At 40.7% G+C, this 12,831-nt stretch overlaps 1 protein-coding gene across 2 annotated transcripts in view; it reads right to left on the minus strand.

Annotated features, from left to right (window-relative positions):
- Window positions 1-951: 951 nt before the first annotated feature.
- Window positions 952-12,831, minus strand: part of SGSM3 (small G protein signaling modulator 3) — a 59,760-nt gene continuing 47,880 nt past the window's right edge. Inside the window, exons 19-22 of one of the 2 annotated variants that reach the window (XM_018565775.1) lie at window positions 12,251-12,336; window positions 10,630-10,752; window positions 2,831-2,891; window positions 952-1,488 (exon numbers count right to left, since the gene is read on the minus strand). In XM_018565775.1, coding sequence (XP_018421277.1) covers window positions 1,405-1,488; window positions 2,831-2,891; window positions 10,630-10,752; window positions 12,251-12,336 — 354 coding nt within the window. In that variant the 3' untranslated portion in view covers window positions 952-1,404. Of the gene's footprint in view, window positions 1,489-2,824; window positions 2,892-10,629; window positions 10,753-12,250; window positions 12,337-12,831 lie in introns of both variants that reach the window. The other variant, XM_018565774.1, reaches the window with a different exon arrangement.

The following is a 12,831-nucleotide window of genomic DNA, read 5'->3' on the forward strand; positions in this document are numbered from 1 at the left end:
TCCTCTCCTCTGGGAGCTGCATCAGAAGACAATCAGGACCGGCGCCCAGCAGAATACTCTGAATTTTTTGGCTGTATTTGCCAAAAGTGCCATTTTTTGCCGAAATGTTTTAGCGGCCGAAATTTTGGTGCATCCCTACATCAGTGCCTAACCAATGCTAGGTCAACCTAACATGTCCTAACACCAAAACTGATATTTCACATTTATAGATGGTTAAAGCTGATAGTGTTTTATAGCTCTCCAGAAATGTATGGGGACTTGCACTTGAGTTATATTGTCTGCATGCTTAATGTGGCCAATATTAAAGGGTTTTGCTCTCCCTGTTGATTTTTTTTTTATTTTAGCTTATGGAGAATTGAACGACAGGAACACCCAAAACTCTCAGAAGCACAAGAGAGTCAGGAATTATGGTGGGAAGATCATTGTTTATCTAATGTCTATAAGAAGCCAGGAAATGACTCAGTGTACCAGCCCAACAAAGGAAACTTTTGGATGATTTGACCTTTTAATACCAACATATCGATTTTTGGTGGATGTATTTAGAGATACAATTAAATGACTAATCACATAATTTTCACCATTTTGAGCCACGATTTAGCCAAGATACCTTTGTCTAATCCCCTGGGTGGAAGGCGTAGCATTGTCCACGCTGATAGCTACTGTTCTTCAAATATTGGACTTGTTCTGGGGGTGTCTTCTGAGGATATAGATGTATATACTCTTGAATGTCTAGGCTGTTTTCATGACATGATATCTATAGCTTTAAGCATGTAGCTCCAAATCAAACAAAATGTTTCCTGGTTGTTCCTTCTCATTTACCACTTTATTTAACAAAGGTGTATTGGTAATTTTAGAAGCAACCATGTGGCCAACATGATCCATGAAAAGGGAAATTATCGCGGTTTTTGCTAAAAATATACTCCACCCGCATATACCACATACACTGGTATTTTTTGGAAGGTGCTGTGGTTCAGTAGTGAAAGCAAATGGTAGGAGGTAGGAAATGTGTTGACAAAAGCAAAAATCTACATATTGGTCTCAAAATATACACTTGTATATATTTATATATATTTGTATATACACACAGCTACAGGACTATATGGCGATGGTTCATCCACTTTCAAATGTCAAACAAACGGGCCAAATGAAAAAGACAGAATGGAAGAGTAAATCAAGTGGAGTTGAACCAATAAGTGTGACACAATCTCCTCCCAGTGTTTCTGAGGGGTCTAGCATTTCTCTGGTCTTGTCATACTACATTCAAACTGGAGTGTAAATCCAGAGCTTTATGTATTAACAAGTTTTTTTAGAGAGTTCTTGGCAGTAGAATAAGAATAGAAAAGTGCATGGCAGGAGTGAAGTTCCGTCAAACTCCATAGGGTCAGCAGTAGAAGATGAGAACCATCATCCATCAATATCCCAGCTGAAGAGATGGTGTTTTACCAACATGTCCTGTACACCTTCCTTCAGTGGCTTCTTCTCCTTTTCCTGCAAAATGTAAACAATTCACGAATGTAAGCTTCATTGTTCTCTTTAAACACTTTCTTACATTAGATAAGAGTAGTATCATTTTATGTCCCAACTGCTCAACTCCAGCTAACAATTTTAAGCTGGCTCATATATTTAAAGAGAACCTGAATTCAAAAAGTGAAGGTTTCCTATGTTATAGGGAACATCTTTAAATGTTAATAAGGCTTAAGCAGTACCCTTTAATTGTTTCTGACAAATAACAGTGCACCTCCTGGTATGTGAGGGTGTCTAGTCACTCCTGTGCTTAGAGCCTTATATCTGCAATTCGAATTTGAGGCACTGCTGCCTCTGACTGCAAGTCTCAGGAAATTTGGAGCAAGGTTTGTTTATGTCACTACTGTGCTGCTCACTGTTCTCCTTGCTGGAGGCTCTGATGGTAGGGAAGCAAAGCCCTGCTTCTACTAAGATGGCTAACTCTGCAAACTCACACATTGCAGAACAAGGCATTGTAAGTCAGCAATGGGTGAGTCAGAATTTGGGGTGCATACGACCACGGACCACTGCTTTGTGTGAGAGAGCTGCAGTCTGAATCTCCAAACTACTGCAGCACAGGCTATTTTAACCTTTGCTGCAGCACTTACCAGTTTAATAAAGAGAAAGAACGATCACACTTATCGCTGTATTTGCAGCCTGGCTGCATTACAGTAATAAATTGTGAGGGTTCACCTAATGCTACAAATGGTATCTAGTGTCCCACACACAGGATTTATAGGCTGATCCATAACATAACACAATGCCTAACATATCTATAAAAAATAAATCAAAGCAACTGGACAAGCTGTATTTTTCTCGAAGGCGTCTTGCTGGTCATCCAACTAACATTCTCAATTCAAAAATCTGAAGCTATCTTTTGAATTGAGAAAGCTAGTTAGATGACCAGCAAAACATCTTCAAGAAAAATACAGCAAGTCCAGTTGCCTTGATTTATTTTTTACAGATATACCATGATTTGGGTGAATGAAAACCTTCACAGACTTAATGCCTACAAGTATTCAACACACCATTAACTACATTTCTTTATCACATGGAGAACAAAGAGTATTACTAATTTGAATCTGCCCTAATTACTTTTTAGTCAAATAATACTTTTTCTCAGTGACCTCAGTAATAATTATTCCTGGCCATACACTGGTCAACTGTTCTAAAATACATGAGAATGAAAAGAAGGGGGAAAGAAATGGTGGTGATGGTTTGTATGCCGACTAAGCAAATGCTTATGTTCATTTTCTAATCTGCTGAGGACTGTATGATGGAGAAGTAACATGCTACTAAAGGTATAGAAAAAGTCACTCACACTCACCTCCCTTTTCACAGGTAATTCCCAGTCAGGTGACAAACTGAAGGCAAACTTTGAAAGAACCCTGAAAAAAAAATATGAAAACTGATAAATTTGCTTTCGTCTATCAGAACATATAGCAACTGAAATGTATAATGTGTAGGAACAACACAACAATGATCTGTCTGCAGTATTCAATCAGTCCTTTATGAGCATATCTGGCATGATATGTTGTATGTGACAATTCTGTACCGACCCAACCATGTTCGTCCTTCTATATACTTCAAAAGCAAGTATGTACAGTGCCATGGTGGTTCATTATTAGACATATAGAAAAAAGCAAGTAAAATACTTTCTTGTATTAAGAGGGTCTAGACTCCAGAGATAGACATACTAATGCTTTGTACAGGGGCAGGATTAAGACCTCATCTGGAATATGCAGTTCAGTTTTGGGCACCAGTTCACAAAAAGGATGTTGTGGGACTGGAGAAAGTGCAGCGAAAGGCGACCAAACTCATAAGAGGCATGGAGGAGCTCAGCTATGAGGAACGATTTTATGGCAAGACAGGAGGCTTCATATTTTGCATAACTTTCTTTACTGAAACCTCATAGCAGCAAGGAACATAACAGAAAACAAAAGTATCCAATAGCAGCACACAGCATGTTATAAAGTCCACCCACACGAAGATCCATCCTCTTTTCTTGCTGCTACCTCATGGCAGGTCAGTCATATGTACATCTCCTGCTTTCTGGTTTCTTACTACTGCATATTTGTTTGTTTGATCAATCACCCCTCCTGATCTACCTCAGGATCCCCCAGGCTTCTGCCCTACCTTTCTCTACCAGCAGCTTCTGCCGGCATCCTCGTCCGAGCTGCTGCTCTGATCGCCGCCAGTTCTCGGGGGGTTTTTCTGCAAGCTACGGCGGCCATTTTGTTGTAGTTTTGTCTGGGCCGAATTTTAGTAGCTCCGCCCCCGCGGCCATTTTTCTTGTGTTTTTCTCCTCTCTCTGCGGCGGCCATTTTGTTGGAGCCACGTTTTTCTTCCTCTCTAGTGCCCGCCAGGGACCGCGCGCGGCTGTCTGCAACGTGCCGACTACTCCTCACATCCTTCCATCTGGCTGAGCCCCAGCGTGTGTACCTGTGCCCTTTTGGGTGAGCCCCACCTTCCACATTACTTTCTGCACTTTGTACACTGGATGAGCCCCAGTGTTTCGTACCTGTGCCTTTGTGGGTGAGCCCCAACTTCCACATTGCTTTCTGCAGTTTGTATACTGGATGAGCCCCAGTTTCACTGTATGAGCCCCGGTGCAACTTGCCAGTGTGCCTTCTGTTTAGTGGATGAGCCCCACTATTGCATTGCCTTTCCACCTGTATCACTGTTATTACGGTGCCGTTTTTACTTATTGTCATGTCTGACCCTGCTGCACCGCCAGCTATCCCTCCGGCTGAAATGCAAGCCTGGATTCAGGCGGCCGTTAGAGAGGCTTTGGCTACTGCCTTCGCTCCTACAGTTGCCTGCGAACCCCCTCAGACCTGTGCTGTCCATTCTGATGCGGAGTCGGCCGACTCCTTTATTTCCCAAGCATCTGGGGACTCTCGCAGAGCGGATAAGCGCCCCTGGAAAGGATCCAGCAAGTCGGCAAACAAAGGCAAGTGCCACGCTAAACGAGCTAAACGCTCCTCAGTCCCTGCTTCGGCGGGACGGTTATCTTACGCTTCCCGCTCGCGGGACGCCCATCACCGCTCCTCTCAGGATGACTTGGAAACCCAATCACCATTGGGTAGTGACGCGGGTGAGCCCCGCAGTGTCCAACTGGCCATTACCCAACAATGTTCGGACCCGGCGGATGCCGATGTTGGTGCTTGACCCTACTGGGTAAGCACTTTTTGACCCCAGATTCATTCGCCATCCCAGGTCATCGGAGTGGACTCCTCCGGACATCGATTACACACCCCGCGACTTCTCTCCTTAAAACTGCAAAATATGAAGCCTCCTGTCTTGCCATAAAATTGATGATTATTCTAGCTTTAGTGACCGAATAATCGGGATTTTATTAAAGACAGGAGGCGAATACTTTTCCCACCCGTGTCTATTACTGCTCGTCCCTACCCTTGGTGTATTACCGACATATATGTTTTGTCATGCTGTTTTATTGTACTTACTCCTTGCACGTTCATTTTTCTATACTGTTATGTCACAGTTGTTTGGTTTGCTGTTACGTTTTCGCTGTTTCTCTTGTTTCAGTTTAACAACTCGCTGTACTCTATGGCATTCCTAAAGTTCCGGATGGTTATTCTCAGGTTCTTTTTGGCCTTGGTTCCAGTTTGACTTCTCGTGTTTTTTCTACCTGTTACGTTCATGGAGACTGCTTCCAAGAAAAGAGGATGGATCTTCGTGTGGGTGGACTTTATAACATGCTGTGTGCTGCTATTGGATACTTGTTTTCCGTTATGTTCCTTGATGCTATGAAGTTTCAGTAAAGAAAGTTATGCAAAACATTCGCCTCCTGTCTTTAATAAAATCCCGATTATTCGGTCACTAAAGCTAGAATAATCATCAATTAGCTGACCTGAATTTGTTCTCTCTGGAGAAGAGGCGATTAAGGGGGGACATGATCACCATGTATAAATACATAAATGGTCCATATAGTGAGCTTGGTGCCAAATTATTCACTTTAAGGTCACTGCAAAAGGACAAGGGGGCACTCTTTGCATCTGGAGGAAAAGAGGTTCAACCTTTGCATATGGAAAGGATTCTTCACAGTTAGAGTTGTGAAAATGTGAAATAGACTCCCCCAGGAGCTAGTTCTAACGAGCTCTGTTAACTGTTTAAAAAAAAAAAATCTGGATGTATTCCTAAATGCACAGAATATTACTTGATATTGAGTTCTTATATGTACATTAAGCATCAGAGATTGTTGATCCAGGGAATATGCGATTGCCTTATGGGATCAGGAAGGAATTTTTTTCCCCTGTTGGAGCAAATTGAACCATGCTTTATAGGGTTTTTTTTGTTGCTTTCCTCTGGATCAACAGTGGGTAACTGTGGGCATATCGTTCAGTTTTAGGCTTTTCTGTTTTTTTCATATCTCTATAGGTTGAACTCGATGTGCCTTTTTTCAACCTGACTAACTATATACTTAGAAGCCCTGAATCTACAGGGAGAGCATGGTTAACCTATTCCAGGATCCTAATCCAGTTAGTAGATCTACAGGGAAGACACAAAAAAACAATCCCTCTCGGGGTCAGATAACCGTGAGAACAAGACAAAGACAGAGACCTCACTAGGAGCTTCCAACAGCCAAAAAAGATGTCGCTCACCTTAAATTGTGGCCGAAAAAACACATATGTGCAATCACAGCAGAAAAGTTTGTACAGAATCTGTTGTAGCGCAAGAATTGCGCTCTGTAAATATTTCTTGTTTACAGATTTTACACATAAATCATGAATTACTTTATACATGAGTTTATTCACATATTATTAATGGAGATTATTAATCATTATATATATATATATGTTGTTTTTTGGATTATATCAAATTGATACTATGTATACAAACAGATATTTAGTTTATGGCTGTCATAGTATATAGAGATATATTACTGATAGCATTTGTTATTTAGTATATTAGCATTTAATATGATTTAAAAAAAAAGAGATGAAGGAATTGGATATTCAGATCCAACAAAACATGTTGCAATTAGAACCGTTTGTAACTAGTTCACAATCTAAATGGTTAGTAAGGCCATCTAATTTAACCAGTTGACATCCGTGGTGTTAAACCCCCTTCCCATCCAGGCCATTTTTCAGTATTCAGCGCTGCGGTACTTTGACTGACATTTATTCCGTCATGCAGCGCAGTACTGAAATGATTTTTATACCCTTTTTTGCGGACAGATAGAGCGTTCTTTTGGTGGTATTTATTCAGCACTGGGATTTTTATTTTTTTACTATATTAAAAGGAAAAATTACCAAAATTTTTTTAAAAAACAAAAAAACAAAAAACAAAACTGTTTCCCCTATATTAAATGATAAAACATTTATTATTACCCAATTTTTGGGTAAAATATAAAAGACGGGGTCACGTCGGGTAAAAAGACACCAAACATGTCAAGCCTTAAAATTGCGTGCGCGCGCGAAACCTCAAAAAACGATAATACCCAAAATTGGCCCTAGGCGACGCTTTAAAAGCTGTTACCGCTCATCAGTTTAGTGTTATCAGTGATTGATGGCCCTAAAATGATTGCTCTCACTGCGACGTTCGCGGCGATATGTAACATGTGTAGCGCAATTGTAATTTTTGCGCGCTGGGGCACCGGACGCGTATTTACGTTTATAGGCGCGTAAACGTGGGGGTGGGGGAGTTAAACATTTTGGGGGGGTTTTTTCCCCTTTTTTTATATGTGACTTTTATTTTATTTTACTTTTTTATGTGTTACTTTTATTTTTTTTTATTTATATTTATTTTTTTGCACTTATTGTTATTGCTATTATATAGGGGGATAACAATCCCCCTATATAATAGCAAAGGCACACTGACAGGTCCTCTTTATGGAGACATTAGGGGTCTCTAGGACCCCTAATGTCACCTGTGGACCCCAAAAGAAGCTGATGAAGCAGAGATCTGCTTCATCAGCTTCTTCTCTCTGGCTATAGCAGCCAGATGACTGACAGGTGAATGCGGAAGTGATGTAATACACATCACTTCTGCATTCACAGCCCGGACGGAGATCAGCAAGGAGCTGAACTCCCGTCCTCTTGCTACTGACGCCCTCCAAGCCAGTCCCGGGATTCAAGATGGGGCAGCGGATCCCGGGATTCAAGGTGAGGGGTCGAACGAGCACATATAGACGATCGGCGGGCTATGGAGCCGCTGATCGCCTATATGTGAAACACCCGGTGACGGGTGTGTGCAATGGTCGGTCTTTTCTGCCCGTGCGTGCCCACTAGGGGGCGCGCACGAGCAGAAAAAAAACTGCCGTCTGGAGACGGCAACCCGCCAATGCTGCAGTGCCGTCCGTCCGTTTTTTTACAACGGGCGGACGGCAAGAGGTTAATCTAATGTTATATTCAAGCTAGAAATAAATTCTGTGATTTTATGATTAAAACGTATCTAACCGAAAAACAAAGATGCTGCAGCTGAATCCTTATGTTCACTTTCTCACACAATCTCGCCACTTCTGCACTTACATTTATGAATTCCCTGCCAGCCAAGTCCCGGAAATAAGAAGCCATTCTTATTGGTCAGCGAGGTTAGCTGACTGTGCTGACCAATGACAATTTACCAATTGCGAGTATTATAAGCATTCCACTGTGGGGCTGGAAAGTCCGGTGTGTGGACTGGTGGGGATTTCAGACATGTAAATGCAGTGGAGGTTCGGGGAGGTGGCTGTGGGTAAGTTCACAAATGTGGTGGCTGCATTATTTTATTTTTTAGGCTTTTTTTAAACCTATTTTTGCAGATAGATGATGAGGAAGCTTTCGGTTCCGTTTGATCTTGTCCCCCTCCTCTTATTTTATCACTTTTATTGTTGTGTAAATGATTCATTATATTAGTGAATTATATGCTCAAGATTGATCTCTTTGGTCCTATTGTGCTTTTATCAATGATTTTTTTGTATGTGATGTGTGACAATTTTTTATTATGTTTACACATATGTTGTGAACTCCAGAAGGGACAGAGTTGATAATCGAGTGATTTATGACCCCTTCATCATGAAGTGAGGAAGTTCTTTTGTGAATTTAAAAATGTGTCTCCTTATCTTACTTTGTGTACTCCTGAAGAGGGGGCCATGTCAATTTGTTTGATTAAAGTCAGAGTTTTTATTATCTGCTTTTTAGGTGGAATTACTTTCCTACAGTGTCCTTTGGTGTGGATAATATTTAACAAGCACTGATGCTGTGAAGCTTGTACATTATTTACAGCCATTCATTAAGGTGAGCCTTTCGTTGGTCTGTTTGCTAGGCTTTTACTTACCGTATACTGTTACAGTTAGATAATGTGTTATCCCTCACAGTATACTCTGCAAAGAGCTTCTACACACGTGTTTTCCTGACCATATTTTAAGGTGAGCCACATCTTTGGCGTTTCAAGCATATCATATTGCTGCTCCTGTCTTTCTCTTGGTTTCCATTGTGGTTCATTAGGTAGCACTGGTACTCTACATTACTTTTTTTTATTTTGCCACCATATATATATTTTGTTTTTTTATCAACTCATGAATTATAGCCAATATTTAAAGTGTGAGTATGAGAAAAATATTGCATATTTCACAGCACTTTATGTACAGCATACCTAAAAGGGTTGATGTATAAACAATTTGCAGTGCCATTTGCCCTGTAAATATCTTTGACCATTCGCTCTGTGCAAATATACAGTATGTCAATAGGATTGCTCTCTTTGGGGTTCAATAGAATTGCTGTTTGGGTTTTTTTTCTTTACAAGTAGAATGCATTTTGGAATGTTTCATGTAATATCACATTATGACCACATTTCTATGCTTGTCAGCCATCTCGCGGCCATAATGTGATATTACATGGAAAAAAAAAACATTCAAAAGTACATTGTCTTGCCTAGGGCAGCATAGTGGTTAGCGCTTCTGCCTTGCAGCACTGGGGGTCTCTGGTTCGAATCCCAGCCGGGTCATTATCTGTAAAGGAGTTTGCATGTTCTCCCTGTGCTTGCGTGGGTTTCCTACCACACTCCAAATACATGCTGGTAGGTTAATTGGCTCCTGTCTAAATTTGCCCTGTATGTGAGATGGGGACCTTAGATTGTAAGCTCCTTGAGGGCAGCGACTGATGTGAATGTACATTATGTAAAGTGCTGCATAAATTGTCCACGCTATATAAAAATAACCTGTAATAAACAACTAAAGAACGTTTGTTGTGGCATATATCTGCACAGAACCAATGGGCCATTTGCCCTGTGAATAGTTTATGAATAGATCCCAAAGCATGTCCATTAAAAAACATTTTTAGTTTTTGGTACAGTGGAAAAAGGATCAGAACTCCCAGATTTTTACTCAGAGAGATTTCTCCTTACAAACTGTCAACAATTTGACTAGACAGGAAGTGAGCAACATTTTTAGCTGCAACACAGACAAAAATTAAAATGCTTTATTTTCTTAATAGAATAGATGAAGGCTAGAACCCCTCTGGGCTGTGTCTCTGCTGTAGATTTTCCCTCACTTCCTGTCTGGTGAAACCACTGTTACCATGACAGTGAGGAAATATCTCTCTATGGCCTCATTCACACACAACGCAAGCAAAATTGTATATTGCGTCTATGCGCGTGTATATACGAGCGTATATGCGTGCACTATATGCAATCCCAGAATGCATCACTCGTAATGGAATTTTTACTGTGCTGTACACATGTATACGCACGTAAGTACGCGTATATGCGCATAAACACACAGAAATACGCTGCCCGGATGCATCTCTGTTCCATTTTGTTTTTGCGCATATATACGCTACGCAAATATGCGGCTATGTGTATGGAGCCATTTATTTGCATGTGTTGCATACGATACAGTAAGCGCGTATATGCGCGGCAGTGTGAATGAGGCCTAACAGGGCTCCGAAAAGGAATACAAATTCTACAGGGGTTCTAATTCAACCAAACTATATCAAAACTTGAAATACCACTTTGGCTGGATATATAACTTTAGAGATTGCTCAGAATTCTTCACATATACTGCCATGTAGAAACTGATGTAAATAGAGATCAGCAAAATACATTCTGATCGTTTTCATGTCACTGTAACCTTGAATTAGACAACATGTCAATCACTGTATCCAAGTGATGTAACCAGCTCACCTCAGCTCACATTTGATTTGCACCCAGCCTGGACTCCTCAGGAAAGACCATGGCTGATACCACTTCTCCACTGTCTGCAAGCTGGAGCAGAGCACCTCAAGCCACAGATGGATCACCTGCTCGCTATAGTGTAAAAGACAGCAGAAAGAGAAATGATTGTCATTCTGGAATTCGATAACATATCATTAAAAAAAATCTGAGGCAAATAACTGAATTTCATTTGCAATTGAGGAACAAAAAAAGTTTTATACCTATTCAAAAGGGAATATATAGCCCAAAAAATATATATGCACCTTCTCATTGCACATCAAAATGAGCTGCTGTATGCAGAGTGGCAGTGGGTGCCAGGCTCTGGAACACAGAGTGGGGTCAGCATACGGCAGTATATATCTTAGGCACTCTCAGGTAGAGTGATCTCCTGCCCAAGGTGCCTTGCTAGGGCTTTTTTTGTACGCCTGTTGATGCCGGGGTGTTTTTGTTTTTATTTACTCCAGCTAGCGCTGGGACAGTGACTGGCCATTTGTTTAAAAAGTTTGGCAACTCTTGCATTAGAGCACCTTTAGTACTGTATTTGGGTGCAGCCTGGAAAGATACATATGATGCCATGAATTGTTCAGTCATAGGCAAGTTGAAAACCATCAGATGTGTACAACACAACGCTCAAGAAAGGACTTCTGAGGCACACGACTGATTCAGCAAGCAGTGATCACTGTAGACATGATTTATCTCTGTGATGACTGTTAGTACAAACACACTTATCCCATCAGCTGTAAATGGAAGCTTGCAGCCTGTATGTACCCAAAATCTTTTAAAGTTAACCATCACAAAATGGGTCACATCTAATATATTCTATTCAGAAGGTATGTCTATTCCTCCCTGGCATAGTACTCTGCATCCCTTAACACACTTTGTTTTCATTTTTATTTATATTAAAGCGCCTTTGTCACTATTTAAGATAGAAGCCCAGTCGGCAAAGAAAAGCATGATTACTTATCTGCCCCAACGATCTTTGCGGTCTTAAAGTGATAAACTATCTGAAGAATATTCAGCATCAGACACACTGCAGGCAGTGAATGCTTGCTTGGTTCCATGCTAAGTGCTCTGTGGTTCCTTCCACCGACCCCTACATTACTGCTGTGTGCTTTGTGACATAAGGGATGGCAGGTGAAACCGCAGAGCTCAGCAGGGGACGAAGGAATTCAGACACTTTCACAAATGTCAGATGCATTAGATTTTTTTTTATAGCAAGCTTATCTCTGGTAAGAAAGTGGAGTTTAACAACGTTGGCAGTGGGACAGCTAAGTATTAATGCTTTATTTTTTGCAGACGTAACTTCTTTTTAGCTTTTTAAAATAGCAACAAAGCATTTACATATCATTATATACTGATTTCAATTACACTGCTTGGAAACTGCAATAAAGTACTACCCATGGAAAGAGAAGAATGTTTTAAACAACTAGCTACATACAGGTTTGCCTTGTATTTTTGTACACTGAATGCAAAGTCAGAATTCTGAAAATGTATCTAGAGAGCCGGTATTAGGTGCAGGACAAAGTATGTTACAGTCTGTTGGTATTTCTTACTGCATATATTTGGCTTAATTTGTATACATTTTACTTACTTCAGTCCAATACAAATAAGAGAGCGCAACTTGACATCCATCTGTGCATGAGCTGCATCGTGACTCACATTTACAGACTGTACCCCCTAGAAAAAGAAAGGTGCATGTAACACGAGATAAAGAGACACTTTTTTATCAATAGCAGATATTAAAATGCCACTGTAATTTAATAGGAAACATAATGTGGTAAAGGAACTGTGGTGGGTTCTTTAAATGCCTAATGTTTTACAAGAGCCATGTTTATTGTGCACCAATCTCTAGGATATGGACATCCAAGTATTTATATACCTCTGTCAGTCAGTAACTGTAGCCTTTAAATGTAGTAAATACCTGTAGTTACAGACACTGAATCAATTCAGTCTAAACTTTTACAGCAAAAGCATTAAAGTCTTTTAGGTTTTCTCTATTATAAAACTCCACTCTTACAGAGCACATACTCGATGTCTACATTACAGATAAGAAGTCTGGAGGGCTGCTACGTCACTGCTGGGACAGGGATCAGGGTAAGCTGAGCGGGCTTAGACAATCACTTCAGTGCTTCTGCTGTGAACAGGACAATAACTCTACGCCTACTATGCCTA

This window comes from Nanorana parkeri, unplaced genomic scaffold (genome assembly GCF_000935625.1).
Source record: "Nanorana parkeri isolate BGI_ZX_2015 unplaced genomic scaffold, ASM93562v1 scaffold885, whole genome shotgun sequence".
Taxonomy (NCBI): Eukaryota; Metazoa; Chordata; class Amphibia; order Anura; family Dicroglossidae; genus Nanorana; species Nanorana parkeri.